General features: G+C 46.5%; 9 protein-coding genes across 10 annotated transcripts, besides 1 other annotated feature; 6 read left to right on the top strand and 3 right to left on the bottom strand.

The window, feature by feature from the left end:
- Positions 1-3,357: 3,357 nt before the first annotated feature.
- TSTA_098950 (uncharacterized protein) lies at positions 3,358-4,275 on the bottom strand (the record flags this gene model as incomplete). Its single annotated transcript, XM_002485833.1, has 3 exons — positions 3,823-4,275; positions 3,469-3,770; positions 3,358-3,407 (listed from the first exon to the last, which is right to left on the bottom strand). The coding sequence occupies exons 1-3, from the start codon at positions 4,260-4,262 to the stop codon at positions 3,358-3,360; spliced, it is 792 nt and encodes a 263-aa protein (XP_002485878.1). The 5' UTR covers positions 4,263-4,275.
- An 859-nt stretch (positions 4,276-5,134) lies between these two features.
- Positions 5,135-8,398, top strand: TSTA_098940 (kinesin light chain, putative; the record flags this gene model as incomplete). Its single annotated transcript, XM_002485832.1, has 10 exons — positions 5,135-5,258; positions 5,330-5,365; positions 5,533-5,843; positions 5,889-6,199; positions 6,540-6,632; positions 6,656-6,826; positions 7,507-7,550; positions 7,761-8,083; positions 8,146-8,205; positions 8,306-8,398. The coding sequence occupies 10 exons, from the start codon at positions 5,135-5,137 to the stop codon at positions 8,396-8,398; spliced, it is 1,566 nt and encodes a 521-aa protein (XP_002485877.1).
- A 65-nt stretch (positions 8,399-8,463) lies between these two features.
- Positions 8,464-8,493: a microsatellite.
- Positions 8,494-9,823: 1,330 nt separating this feature from the next.
- On the top strand, positions 9,824-11,855 carry TSTA_098930 (uncharacterized protein; the record flags this gene model as incomplete). The annotated part of the gene is made up of 2 exons (XM_002485831.1): positions 9,824-10,102; positions 10,160-11,855. The coding sequence occupies 2 exons, from the start codon at positions 9,824-9,826 to the stop codon at positions 11,750-11,752; spliced, it is 1,872 nt and encodes a 623-aa protein (XP_002485876.1). The 3' UTR covers positions 11,753-11,855.
- An 809-nt stretch (positions 11,856-12,664) lies between these two features.
- On the top strand, positions 12,665-13,017 carry TSTA_098920 (uncharacterized protein; the record flags this gene model as incomplete). The annotated part of the gene is made up of 2 exons (XM_002485830.1): positions 12,665-12,822; positions 12,891-13,017. The coding sequence occupies 2 exons, from the start codon at positions 12,665-12,667 to the stop codon at positions 13,015-13,017; spliced, it is 285 nt and encodes a 94-aa protein (XP_002485875.1).
- A 667-nt stretch (positions 13,018-13,684) lies between these two features.
- Positions 13,685-14,215, top strand: TSTA_098910 (uncharacterized protein; the record flags this gene model as incomplete). Its single annotated transcript, XM_002485829.1, has 2 exons — positions 13,685-13,971; positions 14,134-14,215. The coding sequence occupies 2 exons, from the start codon at positions 13,685-13,687 to the stop codon at positions 14,213-14,215; spliced, it is 369 nt and encodes a 122-aa protein (XP_002485874.1).
- Positions 14,216-14,241: 26 nt separating this feature from the next.
- On the top strand, positions 14,242-16,580 carry TSTA_098900 (uncharacterized protein). The gene is made up of 2 exons (XM_002485828.1): positions 14,242-14,683; positions 14,734-16,580. Exons 1-2 carry the CDS (start codon positions 14,468-14,470, stop codon positions 15,643-15,645), a joined length of 1,128 nt encoding a protein of 375 aa, XP_002485873.1. The 5' UTR covers positions 14,242-14,467; the 3' UTR covers positions 15,646-16,580.
- On the bottom strand, positions 14,242-17,055 carry TSTA_098890 (ribulose-phosphate 3-epimerase). Its single transcript, XM_002485827.1, has 3 exons — positions 16,625-17,055; positions 16,175-16,429; positions 14,242-16,123 (listed from the first exon to the last, which is right to left on the bottom strand). Exons 1-3 carry the CDS (start codon positions 16,865-16,867, stop codon positions 15,863-15,865), a joined length of 759 nt encoding a protein of 252 aa, XP_002485872.1. The 5' UTR covers positions 16,868-17,055; the 3' UTR covers positions 14,242-15,862.
- Positions 17,056-18,362: 1,307 nt separating this feature from the next.
- TSTA_098880 (uncharacterized protein) lies at positions 18,363-20,539 on the top strand (the record flags this gene model as incomplete). Its single annotated transcript, XM_002485826.1, has 2 exons — positions 18,363-18,383; positions 18,434-20,539. 2 exons carry the CDS (start codon positions 18,363-18,365, stop codon positions 20,504-20,506), a joined length of 2,094 nt encoding a protein of 697 aa, XP_002485871.1. The 3' UTR covers positions 20,507-20,539.
- Positions 20,540-20,564: 25 nt separating this feature from the next.
- TSTA_098870 lies at positions 20,565-22,306 on the bottom strand. Of its 2 annotated transcripts, XM_002485824.1 has the most exons (3): positions 22,143-22,306; positions 21,651-22,060; positions 20,565-21,588 (listed from the first exon to the last, which is right to left on the bottom strand). In XM_002485824.1, exons 2-3 carry the CDS (start codon positions 21,897-21,899, stop codon positions 20,605-20,607), a joined length of 1,233 nt encoding a protein of 410 aa, XP_002485869.1. In that variant the 5' UTR covers positions 21,900-22,060; positions 22,143-22,306; the 3' UTR covers positions 20,565-20,604. The 2 variants fall into 2 exon arrangements, with proteins under 2 accessions (XP_002485869.1, XP_002485870.1); XM_002485825.1 differs by lacking the exon at positions 22,143-22,306 and having other exon boundaries at positions 21,651-22,100.
- Between the last annotated feature and the right edge of the window lie 1,173 nt (positions 22,307-23,479).

Raw genomic sequence — 23,479 nt, 5'->3', positions numbered from 1 at the left:
TGTATCGACAATAGACTATTCTGTAAATGATGCCGCCTGTATTCACTAACATCCTTCAACAGGTCGACAACAACCAAGTGCCCTCAAGGGTTCAGCAAAAGACCATCGTCTCTACCTGGTCCCAGTTCCGATAATAAAGATACGAGGTCACTGTTGAGCGCCGTCCTGAATGGAGTTGCAGGGAATTGCAGGGAAAAGCTACCTCCTGGTCCTTGACGCAAAGGCAATGATTGAAATTTGCCGGGCGAAGGTGGATAGCGTTGTTCGATTTGGTTTTCATGGAACACACGTCGCTGAAGCAAATCTGGAAATCATATCATGTTGCAAATGCTTTATCAGTGTATTCCGTGAGTTTTCTTATCTTAATATAACCCTAACTCCTTTCTCGATGAATCGGGTTTACTTTCGTAATGATCTTATACCCAGGCGTTACGTCTATTCTACCAGCCATACCTCCATACACATAGGCCATCGTCCATAACGGATAGCTCTTCCTTCCCATATGCTACCATTTCCACCCGGACAATCCAGTATATCAGCAATACCGCCATGTTTGCCCGGCGTCATGGATTCCAATTTGTGTTTATAATTGTACACAGGAATTCGACGATACTAAACGGGGAGCGACATACAAAGTACTTCGAACAGATTAGAGACATAGTGAAATAGTCTTATCTCCGCGTTGAACTGAACCCCCCCAAGTATGCTAGTTAATGCTAATCGGATTGAAGATTGTTGAAGACTAGATGACAGGCGCAACAGGATCAAAAAATGTGAACGAAATCGGCTTTATTCTGATGAAAGTAATCTCCGCATTAAGGCTATCATTGTAACTATGTCTTCTGCAGTGTTGATAGAACTGTAACTCGTTTGCATTCTAGGGTTAGGGGTATGACCTTATATAAGGACGGGGAAGGCAACTTCCTTCTTTCCCCAACTTTCTTTCAACTTCATCTCTCACTTTGAAATGCCACATACACATTTTATATATAACCCATCCATTGGTATCTACTAGTTCCTCCAGAATATTACCTCGCTCCATGTGATTGCCTCTCTAAATATCTACCACCGTACTCGATCATATAGTATGCAGGCAGCTTCAAGTCTAGTTGGTTAGAGCTCAGCATAACACAACGGATGTCATCGATCCCGCCGCTATATATCCCGAGCAAGAGACAGAGAGATGAGTCGAAGAAGCTGGAAAACAAGAGCAGAAGTCTTTTGAAGATGAGAGACAAGATAGCTAAAAATAGCTCAAAAACCACAGGGCTCTTCTTGGTGGAAATAATATGAGCCTTGGAACACTCATGACTCACCCACCAAAAACCCCCATAAAGGGAATCTCCTTTTTAGCGGAATGGTCTAATACCTCTCCCCTACTATTAAGGTACCCGGTCCTTTTGATAATATCTGATTGGCTGCAACACTCTACACCCATTCAATTCATACTTGGTCTGAGTTCTCACGTTCTGTCTCTGAGGAGCGAAGTAAGACGGATTCGTGAACTATGGGATTTTCTAAGGTGCTTCACGTGCGAATAGCATCACATTGGGGAGACTTGGGGTTACCTCCGATATCTCTTTCTCACAATTCAATGGCGACTATCAGGTTTGGGAAGCAGCTCGAGTTCTCTTTCAGAACATGAGACAACTCAAGATTGAGCCAACGTTTTCAAGAACAAACAGAGGCTCTATCTTTGGATAAGGCCCAGGGAACAATCCTCGCATTATGAAACTCTTTAAATCCCGGATCTACCAGAAAAGCCATCAATCGAGAGGCTGTCGGCCTGGCTTACAGGCGAAATCAGAAGTTGCAAGATCCGGATAATCGATTCCGCATTTGGACGATTACGAGTGAACAAAAGCCATCCTTCATCCAGAAGGATTGAAATGGCGCGATTTGGATAATCGCAAGCTGGTATTTAAGAGCTCACCTCGCCCCCGCTGCTCGACATATGTACTTCCACTATTGCCTACAAATCCTCAGAAGAGCGTGGAGAGTTGTCACTGAGGACAAAGCCACTTATACACTGATGAGGTTCTGAGAGCTAGTATGGCTTGATTACTCTGGCTCATTTTATTCCCGGAAGATCTCGAATATTTCATTGAATACGAAAAGAAAGTTTGTGAAGACCGGCGACGGACTGGTGCTCAGCGCACAGTGCCCAACTGATAGGGTGGCTACAAGAAATTCCCCTACAGTCAAATTGCATCAAATCATTATTGACCGATGATGACGTCGAACCGATCCCTTTCCAAGCAGGCTTTCAGGACGAATCGACGGATGTGGAACTGGCTGACATATCCGACGCCAGAAATCAAGGACAAGGTCATACAATTACTAAAACGACACAACAAGCTCTTCTGTTTGGGATTAGGATTGCTCAAGGAAAATACCAGAATGCCAATTTCGTTCAAAGACCACAACGACCTCAATGTACTAAAGACGGGGCCATACCAGATGAGTCATAGGGATAGATGTCGCCTCCAATGAGATTCTGGACGTTCTACGGAAAGGGAGGATTACAGCCGCGCAATACCGAGATCACCAGTTGCTAAATGGTCTAGTTGCAAAGGAAGCTACTGCGGGCCTATATGTTCCAGTGATGATCAGGCCATATTTCGGTCGGTTCAGTAGGATTGCAGACCCCAATAGGCGGGAGCAATGCCGGCAGATGCAGTTAGAAGATTTCTATCAACCAAGTGAATGGCATGGACACCCACTTGTTTCTCTTCAAAGAGCTTTTCATGTCCTTGGGAGTGGTAGAGCCAAGGCTGCGATACCAAAAGAGCAACTCAATCACTTATGGGAGATGTATGATCTATACTTCACTCCACTTGAGTCTGATCCTGTCGGGGCTGCTGAGTTAGAGACTATCAACCCTACAGATACCTATCGTCGAAATCAACGAAATCTAAAGAGAGGCCGTCATGAACCTGCCGATATCAAAAGCGAATAAAGTCTGGAAATGTTCCAAATACTCGTACGACAAGACGCAGCACTAGAATGAAACAGCAACATCACTCAGAAAAGGTCTGGTATCCAGACTTCAAGAAATAAGTAACCCTCTATTGGATAGTCGGTCTAGACTTTATAGCCAAGAATATAGTCCAAAAATAGCGGGAATCTATAATTCCAGGCCTCTGATAAATGCTTTATCCAAACACCTAGCTTTTTCTTGGTTTACTCCTCCAGGTAAATGAAATGGCTAGTATCCTTTCTTAATCATAAACGGACACAACCCTGCAGACTCCTGTGGGTGTGCACAGTCTTCTTGATTATACATAGTCATATCGGAAGCCCCAAGCATTTGGAGATATATAACAGATAAAACAAGAGGGAACAAGAAACTCCTCGTTACCCTTTAGCTGCTTTTGCCATTTGAATTCCAAATGATCGAACCCGTACTATATCCGATCTGTATGCCACTATTGTGGCTACCTGAAAATGTTACACTATACGTCTTACCGCCGCTGTGATCTGACAGCCCGGCGCGCAACTGTGATGATACAACACTAGAGGCAGTTTCGTCAGCCTTTAAAAGACGTGACTGCTCTTCAACTTCCTTCATTGCTAGAGTTCGTTGAGCACCACCATCTTCCTCGTCCTCTAGATTCTCCTGAAGTTCTTCCTTGCGCTCCAAGGCTTCGTTTCGTCGCCCCTTTGTGAAAGAAATATGCTCCTGGACTGCTTTCTCTAGGGATCTCAATCGTGTCTTCAGCTCCTTACGATCAGTCTTTGAGGTATATTCCGAGCGGAGCTGAATGAGCCTTCTAGAGCATTAGTGTATATCAGAAGCGTAGTTCGCAAGGGGGTTCTTACAGCTGAGTGCTTTCGATGGCAAACTGGACGATGGCTCGGCACGATTGAATTTGTGTTCTAAATGTACGTATTCTTTCTTTGTTCCATACTCCAACGGAAAGGCGATCCCGAAGAGAGAGGTGCGTATTACTAGAATGCTTTGTCCATTGCTGAAATTTCTTTGTAAAGTCGGCACACGCCTGGCCACATTTATTCACAGCTTCTGCGATCCCAGTCTTTTCAAGATCCGATTTGGCTTCAGTATACATCGCCTGGTTAGGAATTTGAAGTTCTTCCAGAGCTGCGAGCGGGCGCTGGACACCTTCCAACATTATAGCGATATCTTGCACCGTTTCTTTGGCATCTGCAAGGCTGCCAATCAAATCACAAAGGTGATGAATACTAGATATAGCAGCCTCTGTAATGCCAATGGCGCCAACAGTGATGCTGAAGGGGTCCATGTCTTCCTGAACCATAAAGGAAAGTGCTCAGACTCCGTAAAGCAGACAAAGAGCATGACAAGAGTCAGATGGATCTGGTTATGCATTAATAAAGTTCCATCTATCATAAGGAGGTGGGGGCATTTGTGGCTGTGGCTCGGCCCGGGTCCAATCTCAGCCAATCTTTGACTGAGTCGGAATACCTTCATTCCAACCGACGTCCCCTGGTTGTACTAGGCTTTCCCAGCTCTCTAGGCGATATCGACAGAATCTGTCTCATACATCCGGTTCGTACAACCGGAGGCTCAACATCGATAAAAGCAAAAATAGGTGTGCATTCTGACCTTCTCGTTCCTTTTCTGTAAAACCCTTTACAACTCCTAACTTAAAAACTGCTATTGGACAAAGATGAGAAGCATGGTGGAAGATCGCCAATTCGGAGCATGCTATGGTTTTGGAGTGACATCGAAGCTGAACAAATCCCGGTAGCCTTCCCGGATTTGACAGCTACGATATTACGACTCCAGACGAGGCAGTGCTAGGAGCCCGGTCTATGCGGATATTTGGGTAGGAGAGGAATGCGGACAGATGGTTTAATAGTAGGGGGCTTAAAACGGTTTAACGTGTGTGACGCGCACCTGTATCGCAGATTGTCACTCGCTGATGGCATAGGTGCATATTATTGATTCTCACACCGTATGAATGTTAACTGCTTCGCTATGTTAGCATACCAAGGCCAACCAATGACAGCACGAATCATTCCTCACAATTGTAACCAGATCTGGGAGTATGGTTGGTGTTTATAATTAGGGCACACACGGGCGTCCAGCATAGGTATGCCCCCCTTCCCCCCAACCCCCCGATCGGAAAGACTAGATTGTAGATGAGATACAATGTCTCAAACACCACGGCTACCGTTGCGTATCACGCCACCTTCTCGAACTCGCACAACTACGGACTACAAGTTGGCCATAATGCTGGGGATATCAAGATCCACTGCCACTACGCCGTGGCTAGGTAAGCCGCTACTGTTTCCACCATAAAGCCGTGCTGACAATGGCCCTAAGAACGTCTCGGGACTTCGCCAGAGCCTTCCCTATTGATCCTATTCAGCGCCGAACCCGGTTTGTCGACCGTGTGGCGATCCTGGATCAACTCCAATACCGATATGCTAACTGCGCATGAAGGAAATCCACAGCTCGCGATACAATACGCATATCAAACCCACGAGCGATCTCCTGCAACATGGATTTTCTGGATATATGCCAGTAATGCCGCGCGGTTTGAGCAGAGTTACAGAAGATTGAGGATGCCGTCAAGCTCTTCGGGCGGCATGATCCCAATGCCAATGGCCTCAAGCTTGTGTACGACTGGCTGCGAGATGATAGCAAAAATGGAAAGTGGGCTCTTGTACTTGACGATGTTGATGACACTACATTCCTCCTGAACCGCCCTGATAAAATTCAGGGGGGTCATGAAAATAGCAGAGTGGATCGCCCACTGGGGAAGTATCTACCACGAAGTCCGAATGGATTCATTCTAATAATATCACGAAGCAGTGAGGTTGCGTTGAAGCTCGTTGAAACCCAAGATATTATTATAGTCGACCCGATGGATGAGGAACAAGCATGAGCACTAGTAGAGAAGAAGCTGAGAAAGCAGGGTAAGAAGCAGGATGACAGCCAGGATATTGCTGATCTTGTAGCAGCATTGGAGTTTATCCCGCTAGCAATTGTTCAAGCCGCGGCATATATTTGTGATCCAGATCGAGATTGGTCGGCACGACAGTACCTACATGAGCTCCAGAAAAGTGATTATAGCAAGATCCGTCTATTGAACAGCGAGAAGGCCAGTTTCGTCGAGAGTGGGAGGCTGAGAATTCTGTTGTCGGGACATGGCAAATGTCCTTTGATAGTATCTGCCAAAGGCGACGCTCAGCAGCTAACTTACTATCACCGGTGAGCCTATTGGACCGCCAAGGTGTTCCTGAGACCGTTCTTCGAGATCACCGCGGACTAGGAAATGTTGAGCTAGATAGGGGCGATGATACATATGACAGTGAATCATTATCTAGCATGACAGACGAGTTCCAAGATGATATTCTCATCCTTCGAAGGTACGTCTTGATCTCGATGAATGTAGACCGAAATACCTTCAACATGCACAAGCTGGTGCAGCTAGCACTACGAAGATGGTTTAAAATGAACGGCGAGCTAGAGAAGTGGAAACAGCAGTATATCCGGAATCTGAATGCAGATTTTGCCACGGGAGAATATAAGAATTGGGCACAGTGTCAAGTACTGTTCCCGCATGGAAGTTGACGGCCAGTCAGCCGCCAAGAGAACGTGACTCGTTAATTGAGTGGGCAGCAGTGTTACACAGGGCCGTAGGGTATGATTCAGAAAAGGCAATAGGGTTGAGGCTGAGAAACTGTCAGTAAAAGCAATGGAAACTCGGAAGACATGTCTCGGCCTAGACAATGAAGACACATTGTCTAGTATGGAAATAGGAGGGATAATATACTTATATAAGGGTCAATTGAAAGAGGGACAGGAGGTGTTTACGCAGGTCATAAATATAATGAGGTGGGTACTATGGGCAGAGCATCATCATACCCTTGCTTGCATGGTCAGACTAGCATCAACATATCGGGAGTAAGGTCGATTGAAAGAGGTAGAAGAACTTGGTAGACAGGTGATGGAGGTTAGTGAGAGGGTCTTTGGCCCAGAACATCATTACAGACTAATCAGCATGGCTGATTTGGTATCTACAACTGAGATAAAGGGCAATTGGAAGAGGCAGAAAAGCTAGTAATACTGGTCATAGATATAAGGAATATATGATCAAGAGCATTTTCAAATACTATCTACAATGGGCAACCTGGCATGGGCATACCTACTTCAAGAACGATGAATGGAAGCAGGAGAGCTGCAATTGCAGACAGTGAAGACTAGTACAGGAGTACTAAGCGCAGAGTGTCGTTATACAATATTCAGTACAACTAACCTGGCATGGATATATCTATCTCAAGGACGAGTGAAAGAGGCGGAAGAGGTAGGTATACGAACAACAGAGACCAGCAAAAGAGTGCTAGGTTCAGAGCATCCTTATACACTGATTAGCATGATCAACTTAGCATTAATATATCTGTGTCAGCGGTGATGGGAAGAAGCAGAAGAGCCAGAAATACAGGTAATAGAGACTAAGAGAGTGAGAGTGCAGGGTCCAGACCAATTTTATCCACCAACCAGCATGTCCAACTTAGCATTGGCGTATGGGAGGCAAGGACGATGGAAAGAAGCAGAAGAGGTATTAATAATAGTGGTGGATATAAGAGAATATGTGGTTCAGAGGATTCTCAAACACTATCTGATACAGTCAACCTGGTATGGATATTTATGGGTCAAAAGCGGTGAAAAAAAAAGGCAAAAGACATATGTATACAAGTGGTGGAGGCCAGCAAGAGAGTGCTAGGCCCAGAGCATCCTGATACATTGGCCTACATATCCAGTTTATCAGTGATATATGGGAGACGAGGGCGAAGAAGATGGAAAGAAGCAGAAGAGCTAGGTACACTGGTGATGGAGGCTAGCACGAGAGTGCTAGGTCCAGAGCATCCTACTACATTGATCTGTATAGCCAACTTAGCAGCGATGTACGGGGGACTAGGGCAAAGGCGAGGGCGAAGGAAAGAGGCAGAAGACCTAAGTATACAAGTGGTGGAGGCCAGTAAGAGAATACTAGGTTCAGAGCATTCTGATGCAATGGCCCGTAGAGCCAACCTAGCATTAATATCCTGGAATCAAGGGCGATGGAAAGATGCGATGAAGCTAGATATACTGGTGAAGCGGACGAGAACCAAGGGTGCTGGGTATGGAGGATTCCGTAAAGCTTTCCAGCATAGGTACCTGGCATTTACGTACAAGGAGATGGAAAAGTGACAAAAGAGCTGGGTGCACGGGTGGTAGAGACCTTTTTGCCCTGCAATCTTCATTTCGTTATCAACTGGTTTTACTGTAGCAATCTAAAAATAGGGTAGATCAGATGAAATGGATGGATCGTAGAAAATGACGCAGGGAAAGAGAACTTGTAATGTGATTGGCTATATACGAGGTCCGCAACGGGCCGGTCCTTGGCCCATTCGATCATTCATCTAGATCAAGTCAAGATACATATTGATCAGAGCAATTTTCATTACTCTGACACTGCCATCAACATATCCAAAAAAAAAAAAATGAAATAAAATAAAATACGCGAACTCTTTCTTTCATACACTTCTTGGTAGTGATGTCGTGAACCCGCCAAGATAAAATTTCAAACCGGACTGAGGATACAAATGACCACGACGATCCGGGGATCTAGAACTGGTCCATGTTAACATCCAGCCAATTGATTGTGTTTGTCCTTGTTGGGCTGTGAATTTGATTTTTCATTCGATTCTGGTGACCCTCCTGGTTTGGTCTCGGTTTGGGCCAGGCAGGATGCTCGTAATTGGTATTCATTCCGCTGATTGTGTGCTACAATGTCTTCAGCCGCCGGAAATCACTCAATACTGCATAGAGTAATGGATAAGTCGTTATCATGGATATCAGATCGATGACGTACGGAGTACACGGACAGTGACTAGAATATATGAACGAAGGCGGTTCAGCCGCAATGACTGGATGAGCCTGGCTGAAAAGGACGCTCGAACGGACCTGAACGGACCTGACTCGTAGTGAAACCGGTATGCTAACGACTTGATTCTGTTAGCGATGAATAATAATGGCTGTTCGGGGTGTGCGATAACCCAGGCGGCCTCTAAACAGCGCCTACAGGGGATATGCTGGTGTACAGCCCGTATTTACTAACAATACGGACTAAAGCAGTAAAGCGAGCAAAATGAATACGAGGTTATTTACCGCTAACGCAGCTAGCGTGACGTCCCGTGTTGTCACTGGCCCGGCGGTGTGTCGACGCCTTCCGTCTCGCTGCCTCACTTTTTCTCTTTCTTCCACTCACCAACACTCTTCCCAATTCTGGTCTCTCGGGTCACCACCACCAAATTGATCATGATCATCAGGTCCATTGTTACATACGATCTAACCACTGTTGTGCAGACTAGTATCGCACCAACAACCCTGAGACGGCTCGTTTGAGGAAGAGCCCAACCGGTTGGTGTTGACCGGTGATTCGGTGCCAACTCGTCAAGTGTCTAGAACATTTGATATCCCAGTTCTTGTCCTATTCGAGCATAGGCCGTCAAACCTGAAATTACTGCACTGTTACGGCTAGCAGCTTGATCACGCATCCTTCGATCTGTCGACCAGCTCCGCCGTCCTGTTTCTGATTTCTCCCGTCGTCGTTCTGTCTCCATCTTTTGTCTCTTCTCTCTTAAGACTCATTCAATATACATCCTTCTCCAGATTATACTCCTGATTCTTCAGGCACACTCGATAACTCACGCAGCATTATCTTGTGAGCCTCCAACTGACTCTAGATAGTTTTGTGCTGACGAGAACAGCAGATCTATTACTTGAACGCATCCAGGACTCTACACAATACCATTCTATTCAGCACTACCCCGTATTCATGTTCACAACATGGCCGTCTCTACTGCTGACGATGACCTCTTCACCAGAGCCGTCTCTGGCTATCGGGAAGCCTTTTGGGACCGCCATCAACATCTCTCGGAAGCGGAAAGAAATCTTGCATGGACACAACGACTCAGTCAGTTCATCACAGCCGGCAGTTCGACTTCAAGCATCCCATCAAAAACAGGACCACCACCAGATACTTCAGCAGACACTTTGGGAAAACGGACTCGACAAGGACCACGGACTGTATCAGAAGTCTCCTTCTCTGCGAAGCGACGTGCAACCGTATGTCCATCCATGTTGCGATAAATGATTGCGACCCTTTTCATTTGGTTGGTCCAGGCCCAGGTTGACATTTGGCAGAGTGCGGAATCAAGTGCCAGTCCGGTAAAGCGAGGCACAATCGCAACTTCGAGCGTCCCTCAGTCAATTAACACTAAGCTTGGAATGGTTCGGTCCCAAAGCCAGCAAATTCCATCCCCTCCAAGACCGATCCAGGATACACGACGACAGTCGGCCGAATCGGCCTTGTTCAGACAAAACATGAGCAATGTGAACGTACACGAATACTCGCCATCGGAATACACGGCGCAGTGTTTGGAAGACGTTTCTGGTCAAGGTACCCCAAGTTTTGCTCTGCCCGTTTCTGACAGTATCAATCTGCAGTCGCAGCAGTTTCAACACACTCCACAACCTCAGTATCTAGGGTTGACTCAGATGACTGACCTGACGGTCCAAGCCGCTGAGATGAGCCGTAGCACAACGACAGATTCTATTTCAGGAGGTCTGGACATGTTCCGATTCGAGTCCTCAGCGGGAGCGAATCTGGAACATGTCCCAGATCTCGGTCTTTCTGTTTCTTCTGATTTTCTCAACCTACAATCCGCTGCGGATGTAGGCTTTCCTATCTCTCCAATTGGTAACATGGCTCATGTTCCAATTGGATCGTCTGATTCTTCTCTTTATTTTTCTTCTTCTGCACCAAATCCTGTATCTTTTTCACAATCTTCGCTGATACCTTCATCTGCATCTCTGGAGATGAAGGCTTCTTTTTCTGCCGAGAGCAATGCCTCGGGTGTGTCTATGACACCACAGTCCAAGACTGTTATTCCTGAACATGTTCAACATGTTCAGAGACTTATTGCACCCAAGGTGCCGTCTACTACTAAACACAGCGCTGTTGGCAAGTCGAAAGACCAACATCGGATGATTCGCATTTCATCCGAAGATGGGACTTCCAAAGAAGTTGCAGCCATTCCCAAAGCACCCTTTCAACGGGCCCCTCGGCCCAAGACGTATTGTCATCTCTGTAGTGATCAACCCGAGGGGTTCCATGGCGAACATGAATTGCGGCGGCATATCGAGCGCGTACATTCGGTTGTACGCAAAGTCTGGGTCTGCATTGACATTTCACCCGACAAGACATTCCTCGCCAACTGCAAGGCGTGTCGTAACGGCAAGCGATACGGAGCGAATTACAATGCAGCAGCTCATCTCCGGCGAACACATTTCAACCCTTGTCAGCGCGGTCGCGGCGGTCGTGGCAAGGATAGCGAGAAGCGGGGTGGTAAAGGCGGCGGCAATCTCCCTCCCATGGATGTACTAAAACATTGGATGGAACAGAGGGAAGAAGTCGTCCTTGAGAATGCTTCTTATCTTGATGAGCCCGCCGATCCTGCCGCACTTCCTGCAAATATCCCTGCTCCTATCCCTGCTACCGTCCCTGTCACCACTGTCTCGATGTCCTCCGCCACGAAAGCAGAATACGCCGAACCGGACATGTCGACGACGACGGCCGCCGAATTTGATACAGCGGTCTTTACATGGGATCCTTCAGCGGTTGCTATGGGTAATGAGTATATGAATTATTACATGAGTAATACTCAGCCGTTGGTTGTGGGTGAAGATCCGTATCTTGTGCAGACGGCTGTATAGCACCTTGAGTATATTTTTTCTTCCTACTTTATGGTTATTTCTATAATTTTGTTTGTTTTGTTTGTACAGCGTGGTGGGTATGTCGTTTATTCGGATTCGTTGATGATATGAAGTGACGATATTGTTTTCGATTTCTCTTTTTTCTCTTTTATATCGTTACTATTGATAGTAATCTTGAATAATATGCAATCCCTTGACTTGCCGAGTCAGACTCAATTTCTAGAAAACTCCCAAGTGGAGGGCCAAGCCTCTCCAAGTATGTACGTACAACAGTCACCGACATTTTTGCTGTATTGAACTTCTTGGCCAGGAATAGATTATGCCGAGTGATCCGATTGTGTATATTGCAATATGAACATTTACTTGATATGGAAATACTACATTGTCCTACACCGTAGGCCACTGGTTTGTAGGGAAATCTATTCATAGAATACAGACGCTCTGAGCAAAGAAGCGCGGGTCTTACATTTCCAAGGCAGACGAATTATTTCCCTTGCGAGGTACGTAGCGAGATCCACGGTTTGTAGGGCGCTTAAGCAACAGTATGAGCCACAGGCATATCCCGTAATCCAATCATGTCAGCATACTGAACCATGTCTGAGCGAGTAAAGCAGAAAGAAGAGCCGAAACGTGGATCGTTTTGGGTAAAAGGGATGATGTGGCTGGTAGGTGAATAAGAGGGCACGGACGGGGAGTATCCACAGGGTGAAGCAGAGTCGGCGTCCTTTTCTATCTTGTCCACTACACTACACTTCACTACAAACTCACTACATATTGTAGTTCTGCGACAAAGTCTTATTTCGTCAAGTTTTTTTTTTCCCCTATTCCTTTTGATTTCTTAGCTTGATACCCAGTATGTATATCGATTGTTTACGTCTATTTGTCTGCTGCGAGTACTGACGCGTGGTAGATATGGCGTCTCAGGATTATTATCAACAACCTCCTCCTCAGGCGTATGTTCCCCCAGGTACAGATGAAAAGGAAGACGAAGCGATGCTAATAGTGATTACAGCCACTACCAAGGCGGCTACTCTGCTCAACAACCCGGCCCTTACGCTCCTCCTCCACAGGTATACCTCTTCTCCCTCGTATGGATAGATAATGGCCGCGATTGATGCTAATAACATGGTGCGAACAGGGCTACCCTCAACAGGGCTATGCTCCCCAACCTCCCCAAGGATATCAACAAGGTTACCCACAACCACAATACCAACAGCAAAATCCAGACGGTCAGCAGCGCGGCAGTAGTGATCGTGGTTGTCTAGGCGCTTGTCTTGCGACGATGTGTTGCTGTTTCTTGTGCGAGGAGAGTTGCGAGTGCTGTTTTGACTGTATTGAGTGTTGCGAGGGATGCTAATCACTCCTCGAGTCGTCGTTGTAATATGTGGTATGGGGAACGCGGGTGTACGGGCAGGCGATGGATCTTCCTGGTTTGAAGATTCTCTCATGTTGAGTCGAACCGAGTTGGGGCTTTCTGAATATACTCGTGAACTTGCTCTTTTTCTCTTATTCTATCGTTTTGCTGATTCATACATGAGTGTGAAAACATTTCCTCTATTCCGTCTTTATATTATTATTATTCCCGCAATCGAATCTTTTATCTCCTTTGTATTGTTTCTATTCCGAATATCGCACTGCTGATATCTACTTCTTAAGTGAAGTAAAACTTCGATAGATTCCACGGTAACGACCAGTTGGCAAAGTTTCTTTCTTACAAGTAATACATGAGGTCAGTGGCTTGCCCCTTATTGTTCTCCTCGTGGCGGCTCATGGTGTTGCCTTTTTACATCTGTCTATATAGATAGCTTGCCTCTGACGTATCTACTTTTACTGGGGTATATAAATCGTACATACCTCCTCTCCTGTACTTGACCTCACGTACCTCTGCATCCTACCAAAAAACCGCCAAGCGACAGACCAGATAATATCATAATGAAAAGCCCACACCCAGGTGACTTCAACCAGCCCTCGGAACCGGTCTTCCGCAACATCGAGCGTCAGTCACCCACCTCGCTCTCTCGCGAAGACCCTCATACCTATAACCGCGACGAACGGGGCCGCTCACGCGTCGCGCACGAAGCAGAAGGGAAACCGCGACGGAAACCGCAGGCATCGAAATCGAGGAGTCGGAGTAGTGGGAGTGCGAGTCGGAGACTAGGGACGAATTCGAGGCCGAGGTCGAAGATGAGGCGGGAGAGCAAGGGAAGGCCTGATTATCGGTTTGCTTATTTCTGATCGTCTGTCTTGAATACTATGTGAATAGACGACTCGTGAATGGATTGTTGTATAAAGAGGCAATAGTCAGTAATCAATGAGATGATGTTTTATATGGAGAAATTGCGTCGGTATGATGTGCCTTAAAAACGAGGAACCTATCACAGGCCCTGGCTGACGTCACGGTCTGAGGTACGCGAATTGACTGAAAAGCGCCGCTTAACTCATAGATTTGGCTGGGAAGTATAGTTATTTATTTTTGGGATTGCCCTTGTGAACGAGGCGATAGTTTAGTTGACTTAGTTGCATTAGTATTTTCTGTGTGTTATTGTCGGAAAAGTTGAAGCGGGGGTTACACGTGATCTCCAACGGTGACGTCGAACAGTTTCAGTTAACTTCACTACGTGATAGTCTAGACACTCTAGACAGACAACTATTCTGACGAATTTATCAATCGAAGAAACAACACAACGGTAGATAGCGAATACAACAACAGAATACATGGCAGATACCACCCTCTACCTCTACACCTCCCTTACCGCGGGCTCCTCGCACATCATCACCGCCACATCGCGCCTCGAGACAATCCTCAAGGCCAACAAGATCCCCTTCCAGGCCATTGACGTTGCCACTGACGATGCGGCGAGGAGATTGTGGGGTCGGTATTCTAAGGGGAGGAAGTTACCTGGTTTAGTCAAGTACAAGACTATTATTGGTGTCAGTTTCGACTCTTTTTTGGGGTCGATGGTTTACTGATGTGGTAGCAGGACCTAGAGCAAATAGAAGAATGGAACGAATACGGCGAACTCAAAGCCGAGATTGGCGCCATCAAGGATCCGAATGATTTTTCGAGTGACAGTCAGAAGAAAGAAGTCGAGGTTCCGAAACCTGCTCCAGTAGCTACGACTACGAATAAATCGAGCGAACCGTCCGCACCACGAGTGCAGATCCAGAATCCCCCCGTTAACGAGAACAAAGAAGATCAACGCACTCTTGCACTGAGACTAGCAGGTGAAGAAGCAGCTGCAAAAGCTAAGGATAATGCAAGATCAAAACTGGGATCGAAACCGGCTACGACTGAAGCTGATGGCAAGGCGCCTACATCTGGCCCAGAGACCAAGGGGACGGAGTCTGCGGTTGTGTTGAGGCAGAAGGATGAAGAAGAGAAGAAGCCTAACGAAAGTTTTACGAGCGACAACCGCGAGAAGACAACAACAAAAGATAGCGTTTCACATTCGACGCCAACATCATCCCCGGCAGGTCGTCGCTCCTCTGTTGTTCCTGAGATAATTCCACCATCGCAACTCAAACGTCCGTCTCTGGCAGACGAAGTCGCCGCCGTATCCAGCGCGAATTTCCACGCCGATAATGCCGAGCTCCTAGGTCTGGTGGGCCATCATCGTGGTTCGATTATATCTGCTACCACGGAAGACGAGCAGGAGAAAGTACGAAAGGATATTCGCGCGTCGATTTCGGAGGCACCCGCTGATGGGGATATTGATGCATTGAGAAAGACGGCGGTGGAGAGAGAGGGCGATACTATTTTCGAGGATGAAGAGGAGAGCGAGGAGAAGGAAGAGAAATCTGTTGTTCCAGCAGCAAGGGAGGAGAAGCAGGAGGATACGAAGAATCAAGACCCCATGGATGCAAGTAAAGCCGGTGTCAGTGTTGCTGACTAGACTTATATTCCCAGATTTCGTCTCATTTCGGTTATTGCAAGTGTTTTATGTCTCACGATTAGCCAAGATTTGTGATACCACTTCTTTTGACTATATCCTAGCAGGGCTGCGTTTTGACCAGATCTTTATTATTATGATTATGATTTTGCATAGCATAGAGTAGTATCTCAATCAATTCATCCATTCATCTATATACACCCGCCATCTAGAATCAAGATTAAGACCTCCTCTTCTCAACAGTTTCCCTCAACTTCGCAATAACCTCCGCCGGATCCTTAGCCCCAAACACCGCGGATCCAGCAACAATGACATTCGCACCCGCATCAGCCGCCTGATCAATTGTCCCCAGACCAAGACCACCGTCAACTTCAATGTTTAGATCTGGGTATCGTTGGCGCAAGGCCGTGACCTTGGGGAGTTCAGAGGCCATGAATTTCTGTCCGCCGAAACCGGGGTGGACTGTCATTACCAAGACCATCTATCCTCATCAGCATACTTCCTAACAGAAGGGAAGGGGGGAACGGGGTACATCAGGCCGTTCAATCTCCTCCTCATTTTCAAGTATATCCCATAACACATCAACTTTGGTATCTGGTTTTATGGCTATACCGGCCTTCATACCGGATTCATGTATGTAGCGGATTAGTTCTCGGGGTGAGGTTTGTGCGGTTGTCTTGGAGGAGTTTGCGGGATCTTTGGCGGCGGTGGAGGATATGGCGGCTTCGTAGTGAAAGCAGTAGAGGTCGCAACCGGCGGATTTGAATTCTGAGACCCATTTTTGGGGCTGTTCAAATCAGTATTTTTGTATGTATATGAATTGAGGATGCTGGTGGTGGTGGTGATGATGATGGATGACGGGTAGGCATGTGAAATGATATCATAGCCAGTATGGCTGGACAATTGAGTATCCCATCCCATCTCCCATCAAATCCATCATCATTCACCATCCATCCTAGGTAGAAGAGGACATTAGACAAACCTCAGCAATCATCATATGACAATCAAACGTCCCCTTCCCCCCCGGCGTCGCCGGTTTCGCAACATGAGACCTGATCTTCGTAACCACGGGAGCACCGAACGTCATATTGGGAACAAAATGGCCGTCCATAATGTCGACGTGAAGCCAGTCGGCGCCGCGCTCTATGGTTGTCGCGCATTCTGAGCCGAGTTGGGCAAAGTCGGCGCTTAGGATTGAGGGGGCGATTATGGCGGGGGGTGACATGTCAATATTCCGAGAGGGTGGATGTGGTTAATGCTTAAGTATACGAGTTGGATTGTTCGGATTGCGTAGGTAGTGAGTGGACTGGTAGGTAAGTGTAATAATTTTATAGGAAAATGTGAATCGAGAAGAAGAAAAGGTTGAAATGTCGAGGTTAATTATTAAGTTGAGGTCAAAGATCCACCGAATATGGAGAAAGATGCATCATAGCGAAGGAGGTCGGACTTAGACCGAGACACTTCGTCACATGATTTATCTTTAATACAAGTCCTAAATATGGCTTAGATTGATACTTCAAATACTAGGTTAGTAATATCTTATGTCAATTAGTAGTTAACGTTAGTGTAGGTGTTGGCAACATTTTAGTCAGTGCTAGGTTTGGCTGCTGAGATAATATATCTTCAACACATCTATGAAAAGGATTTCAGATGCCCGATGGGATGGGTACCCAGGTAAAGAAAGGCCTTAGGCTTATTATAAATGGACATCCCCTCACCTCATCCTATACATGCCTGGAAGAGGCTGGAATACTGAGTTTGAGAACCATATGCCATTTAGCAGGCATCCCAGATAAAGATAGCTAGCGCATCGATGTCTTCCCGTCTTCTATACAGACTCTATACTTCATATTCTAGCCTGCCCCATTATATCAACCACAGATACCTTCCTCTCTGGTGTAACTATCTGGCCATAATCACACATCCATGACTCCGATGTCAAGGTTTCATTTGATCTATCCTACACTATATAGTTAATTTCATAAACTTCAAAATAGCATTACTGAATACAAGATAAGTCCAGAAAAATATACAGAGTGCGCTTTCATAGCTTCTTTCACATCTGCATAGGGTTCTAGATGGCATTATGAAAGCTACTATATCTCTTCATGTGAAGCTGGCACTGTACATGAACAGATAGTGCTACAACGCTCACTGGTCCTGAAACCTAACTTCATTCAATATGACTATTTCCAATACACCTTAATAATGGGCCTTTGTGCATGTTCCAAGTACTTGAGGTTGTTTCAGCAAAACATCCATGGATCTCAAAGGCATGATCAAGTCCACCACTAACTATATAAAACCGTAGATCGAGGGAGCTCGAAGATTCAAGGGCGTTCAGGTACGCACATCTTTATCCTGGACGCTTTCGACTCCATTCATCTCGCTTATTCACATAAAATGTTCATATCCGCTTATAAACGTCACGTAACTCCTCTTCGTTACAAGATTGCACGTCCAAGGCACTCCCATACGCCTGTAAATCCTAGAGCACCCCAAAAGCCAACCTGCAGACGAAATGGTTTTATCTCTATGAACTCGGGCGCTCGGCACCCTGACAGAAGGAAAACAACAAACCCTAAACCCTAACCCTTCCCGTTTGAGGGAGGACAAGGCAACTCCACGCCCTTATCTAGTTGCCCTAGACGTATGCAGAACACTCAGAACACATGCTAGTGTTGATATCAGCGCTGATTGCTGATTATTAAGCTGCAGAAATGTTCAGTTGTCTGCTTTGTGTTGGACAATTGAGAATACTGCTGGATATTGGGTAATGGCTCTTGAATAGTCGGGAGTCGGTACAGGAGACCGAAGACCGAACAAAGAATTATCCGACCTCAATTCTTCAGCTCATGCTTCCAGGTTTCGAGGACGGTTTTATAAGATGGAACAAAACGACCCCTTCATATTCGGCCCTGAGGCCTCAATAGACATGGAAACCCTATATGCAACCCACTACAGTGACGCATATCGGTCTAACAATCCGCACGAAATGTCGAGTTCAAGCTATCTTGACATACCAGAAACTCGGTTGTCCGACGACGCGGTGACAGATTGGTCAAATCTGCAATTCTCGTTGAATGGAATTTCATCTCCGAGTAGTCAGAGCAGTGCTGCTCAGGATGCGAGTATATTCTACGAGACCTTTCTGTCACCTCATCAGGACCAACAGGTTAGCAACCTGACCATGGCGATTGAAGGCATAATTCATACTGAGGCGGGTACGGTATTTGATGCGACCCCTGTGCCGGATGAACTACCTATACATCCGTCGTACGTCGAACAAAAACCAGCTGCCAGAATGACGAAACAGAGTCTGCGCGCTCTTAAAGATTGGAAAATCGAACACGGCGACGCCGCAAAACCTACAAAGCATCAACTCCATCGTTTGCAACGAAGGGCAAATCTGTCTGCAGAGCAGATAATGAATTGGTTCAATCATACGAAGCGACGAACTGAGAATTTAATCGCCGGTCATTCTCAACCTCAATTAGAAACGCTGGGCCCGTTGCAGCAGGAGGTTTCGTCCAACAACGCGATTCAACGACCGCTTACGCCGGCGGTACGAGATATCATCCATACATCTACCACACCACTGGGTGACATGGATCCAATGAAACGATGGGAAAACTCACCACCAGAACATGAAGCCGCACTATTCAGCGATATCGCAAAAGCATTAGCTCACTCCCCCCTACCATCTGCCAAAGTCAGGGCCCAATTGCAAGCCAAAAGCCCTCACTCCGCCTCTCGCGCAGATTCCACATCTACACGCTCATCCATAAACGACATTCACCGTAACCTCTCCGCCTCGTCCCTCGACTCTGACATACCAGGCTCAATAGCCTGGTCCGACCATTCAGCGACATCAGCACAATCCAATCGATCCGGATCTGGGCTTGAATACCGACGACGACGAGCCCGTAAGCGACGCACAAACCCTTTGTCACGAGGAGTAAACAGTTTACAAAATCACAATGTGCCCAAAATATTTCAATGTACTTTTTGTACCGATAGCTTCAAGACGAAATACGACTGGTCGAGACATGAGAAATCCCTCCATCTAGCCCTGGAATCATGGACATGTTCCCCTTTTGGGTCCGTGATTCGCGACGACACAACTCAAGAAACGCAATGCGTATACTGCAACAAACCTTCACCAACAGAAGACCACATTTCCACACACCGATACCTAGCCTGCGACGGCCGCCCAGAATCAGAACGCACATACTACCGCAAAGACCATCTGCGACAACATTTACGCCTCGTCCACAGCTGCCGGTTTGTCCCTAGCATGGAAAAATGGAAACATACACCCGAATTCGTCCGTTCTCGCTGCGGCTTCTGTGATGAGATCCTCACTACCTGGCAAGTGCGCATAGATCATTTAGCTGGCCACTTTAGAGCGGGCTCATCAATGGCCGAATGGTCTGGCGGATGGGGCTTTGAGCCTCATATTTCGCGACTCGTTGAGAATGGGATTCCGCCGTTTTTGATTCATCAAGAACGAAACACGGTTGCGCCGTTTAGTGGATCGATATCTTTACTCAAGAAACATAGAATCAACAATGCTACTGTTATGCAGATGGATGAAAATAAACCAAGAAGATACATAAATCAATACTCCTACCCGGCCAACGGCGAAATGTCCTGGTACGACAGTTTTGAGACTCAGCTCGCGACGTATATCAATACAACTATTGAGACAGAGGGCAGGATACCCTCTGATAAAGAGATTCAGGACCAAGGAAGACGGTTTGTCTACGATGAGGATGATCCGTGGCATCAGACTATTGCTGAGAATGCGATGTGGTTGGAATATTTCAAGGAGAGGCATGGGTTTGTTAGAGGGGATACTTGATCCTATGTATTGATGTATATATTATTGACTCGCTACTCTGATAGAAAAGAGATTTTTTGAAATGCATGAAATATATTCGTATATGACGGGTATAATTTTTAGGAATATTTCTCTCCAACCCACTTCTCTCTCACCGGCTTCCTAGCAGCCTTGATCTTCATATAATTGTACGCAATCACACTGGCCATAATAGCAACCACACCACATATATTAACACTGGTCAATTTGTCTCCAAACACCATACCCGCAACACCGATTATCACTACTTCCTTGAGGATTCCGCAGACACTCAGGGTGACGACCGACGATCGTTGTAGTAGCGCAAATTGCGACAGAACCATACAAAACGCCAGACAGCCTGGAAGCAGGAGCAGCGAAATGGCAGTTGCGCTGCTTCCGCACGTTTCAGACAGCGCATACAGCGCGTCAATGATTTCGTTTGGATCTTCGACGGAGATAGATATCCCGATGAGTGTGATGAATACCACGGGACTGAGATGGAATAGCATCGACACCGGGTTGGATGTAGCGGGGTGTTTGAGGATCAATAGCTGCGACAGAGCCCATCTAAATCCTGAGAAGAATGCGGATCCTGTCACGAGTGCGAATCCTGGTAGACTAAACGTCACTTCGCCCAGAACCATCATGACTTCGCCGGCCGTCATGACAGCGATAATAAGCGCCAATCTTGCTGAGGGTCGTTCGAGACCGAACAAGAATGCGAACAGCAGGATAAAAACTAGTGTTGACGATTTACACGCCGTCATAAACGTCAACGACGAAAATCGCAACGACATATTCCCCAATCCCATATCCAGAGCTGTCGCGACACCGCCGGGAATTAAGTGGATGAGATATAATCGCTTGATCGACATGCTGCCGCCTTTCTGCAGATCGGCACCTGGCAGTACGGCAGGCGAAGGGAGAGTCGAGTTATTGGTGTTGTTGCGTTGAGGGCGGAGCGAAGGAACGAGATAGAGGAACAGAGCGGAGAGGCAGAACTGGACGGCTTGATGGAGGCTGGTCATGAATAAGGGGAAAGGGAAGGAGATGATGTCGCCGGAGAACATCCATTTGTTGTACTGCATTCATTAATATGGAATTTTGCTGAAAGTGAATTTTATGAAAAGAAAGGTAGACGTACGACTGAAATAGCCAACGAGAACATATGCCACAATACCGCCAACAGAGCAATACTGAGCGCATTGTGAATAAAATCCAGATCGGACAAGAGATCGCTAACCGTCCGTCTCGTATACGTCACAAAATGGTCTATAGAGGATGTTCGTCGATGTGATTGCTGTGAGGCTAAAAGTCCGACTTCTTCGGCAGCAGCCAGGCTGATATCGTCATCCGACGAGTCGAAGATACTGATCTCGTATGTATCGGTCATTTTGTTGGGTATAAAGGAGTGCAGGCGAGAGGAAGAAATTACGATAAAAGGACGGTAAGCGATGAGCGTCTAGCCATGAAGTTCGTGTCGCTAGGTAGCTGTCGCAGTTGTAGGTGTCAGAATGAAAGGAAATGGTGGAATTTCCAAATCATTCCTCGATCCTGACCAAAAAAGAGTCAGCCCTTAGACTCTTCCAAAGTCACAAAAATGCAAAACGCAAAGCAAATCCCTTCTTTACCGTACTCCGTAAAACCTAGGGCTGGTTCATAACCCGAAACAACATCCGCCGCGCTCCGAAGGCACACAGGTTTAGTGGATCTTCAAAGACGGACGAAACGGATGCCGAGTCAACATGGAGCGGGCGCATCGAGCAGCCCAATCAAGGGGTAATACCTGTATCACAAAGTCTTAGACTATGCTGGATGGAGTCTAGAGTGTTGGTTAAGCCTTCAGGAGTTGGAGTTGGAGAGTTGGAGGGTTGGAGGGTTGGAGGCGGTGGGGGTCGCTAAGATTTTTTGCCTGGAGCACCTGACCACTGAACAACGAGTTCCCATACAATAATGGACCCCCGGGGCTACATATAGAATATGATATGATATTTTCTCAAGAACGATTTACCAGGTCATGCAGACGGTGTATACAGTGTTGGACTGGAGGTATTTTATTCATGATTGCGATCTTCTTCGGGATACGGAGACATATCTGCGTAAATGCAGCGGAGAGGGTTGGAGGGATGTTTACTTGGCCTACGCTTCCGTATACTTCGGGTGTGTTGGTGAAGAAGGATTAAATGAAAGTTGAACATGGAAGCTCTCATATATGAACTTTACGTCTCCTCGAAATAGGAGTTTGTCAAAGGTCCTCCGACACTGACGGTATGGTGTCTAAACATTCAACATTCATATGGTTCATATTTCATAAATGGCATCCCAATGCTATGCAGGCATTGGACATCCAGGTGGCCACCAGTCAAAAAAGGTCCAGTGCATCCGCAGTCCACGGACCAGACTCAGTCCTAACTGTTAGAACACTAAAAGATTTTGAATTGAATATTATTAGGTCCTAACTAATGAAAATCCTAAGCTTGGGAAGAGGGAGGAAAAGAGAGGGGAAGATCTAAGCTACAGACAAGTTGATATGATCTCGCAATTCTGCCATTCTAGACCGCTTTCCCCATAAGGCCTTCATCCATGAGACTAACGGTACTACGGAGTACTATTCCGTTGATGCATTGGAGGTCCCGTAGTAGACTGTAGCAAGAGGACGAGAAAGGGCATTACTTGCGCCATCCAGATTTTGTAACGCATTCGTATCCGAGTGAGCTTTGCAAAAGACACAGTCGCTCCTCTTGATGGGCAGATGTAGGAAGTCTTTTCAGACTTTCTGCTACCGACGGACCGGCTAGACTCTCTGCGGGATCTGATTGAATGGGATCAGGTTCTGGGACCATGTGAGATATATAGGAATTGCTGCGCATAACAGGCGCTCTTTGACCCGCTGCAAGCAATTCGTGGTCGCTGTCTGGTTCCAAGGGAGAAGATGCCATTAGTAGGGCTAGGTCATCGCCCACGTCATCTTGT

This window comes from Talaromyces stipitatus, genomic scaffold (genome assembly GCF_000003125.1).
Source record: "Talaromyces stipitatus ATCC 10500 scf_1105507295511 genomic scaffold, whole genome shotgun sequence".
In the NCBI taxonomy this organism is placed as follows: Eukaryota; Fungi; Ascomycota; class Eurotiomycetes; order Eurotiales; family Trichocomaceae; genus Talaromyces; species Talaromyces stipitatus.
Note: the sequence above shows the minus strand (reverse complement) of the source record. Positions and strands in the feature narration are given on the sequence as shown.

What these genes read in the sequence shown, in the direction of transcription:
- TSTA_098900 (XM_002485828.1), top strand. Translation starts at nt 14,468, where the DNA reads ATGGCAGATACCACCCTCTACCTCTACACCTCCCTTACCGCGGGCTCC. An exon ending in AGTACAAGACTATTATTGGT is followed by an intron (nt 14,684 to 14,733) that starts GTCAGTTTCGAC and finishes ATGTGGTAGCAG; the next exon opens with GACCTAGAGCAAATAGAAGA.
- TSTA_098890 (XM_002485827.1), bottom strand. Translation starts at nt 16,867, where the DNA reads ATGTCACCCCCCGCCATAATCGCCCCCTCAATCCTAAGCGCCGACTTT. An exon ending in GTCATATGATGATTGCTGAG is followed by an intron (nt 16,430 to 16,624) that starts GTTTGTCTAATG and finishes TGATTTGAACAG; the next exon opens with CCCCAAAAATGGGTCTCAGA. An exon ending in AGGAGATTGAACGGCCTGAT is followed by an intron (nt 16,124 to 16,174) that starts GTACCCCGTTCC and finishes TGATGAGGATAG; the next exon opens with ATGGTCTTGGTAATGACAGT.
- TSTA_098870 (XM_002485824.1), bottom strand. Translation starts at nt 21,899, where the DNA reads ATGACCGATACATACGAGATCAGTATCTTCGACTCGTCGGATGACGAT. An exon ending in TCTCGTTGGCTATTTCAGTC is followed by an intron (nt 21,589 to 21,650) that starts GTACGTCTACCT and finishes TAATGAATGCAG; the next exon opens with TACAACAAATGGATGTTCTC.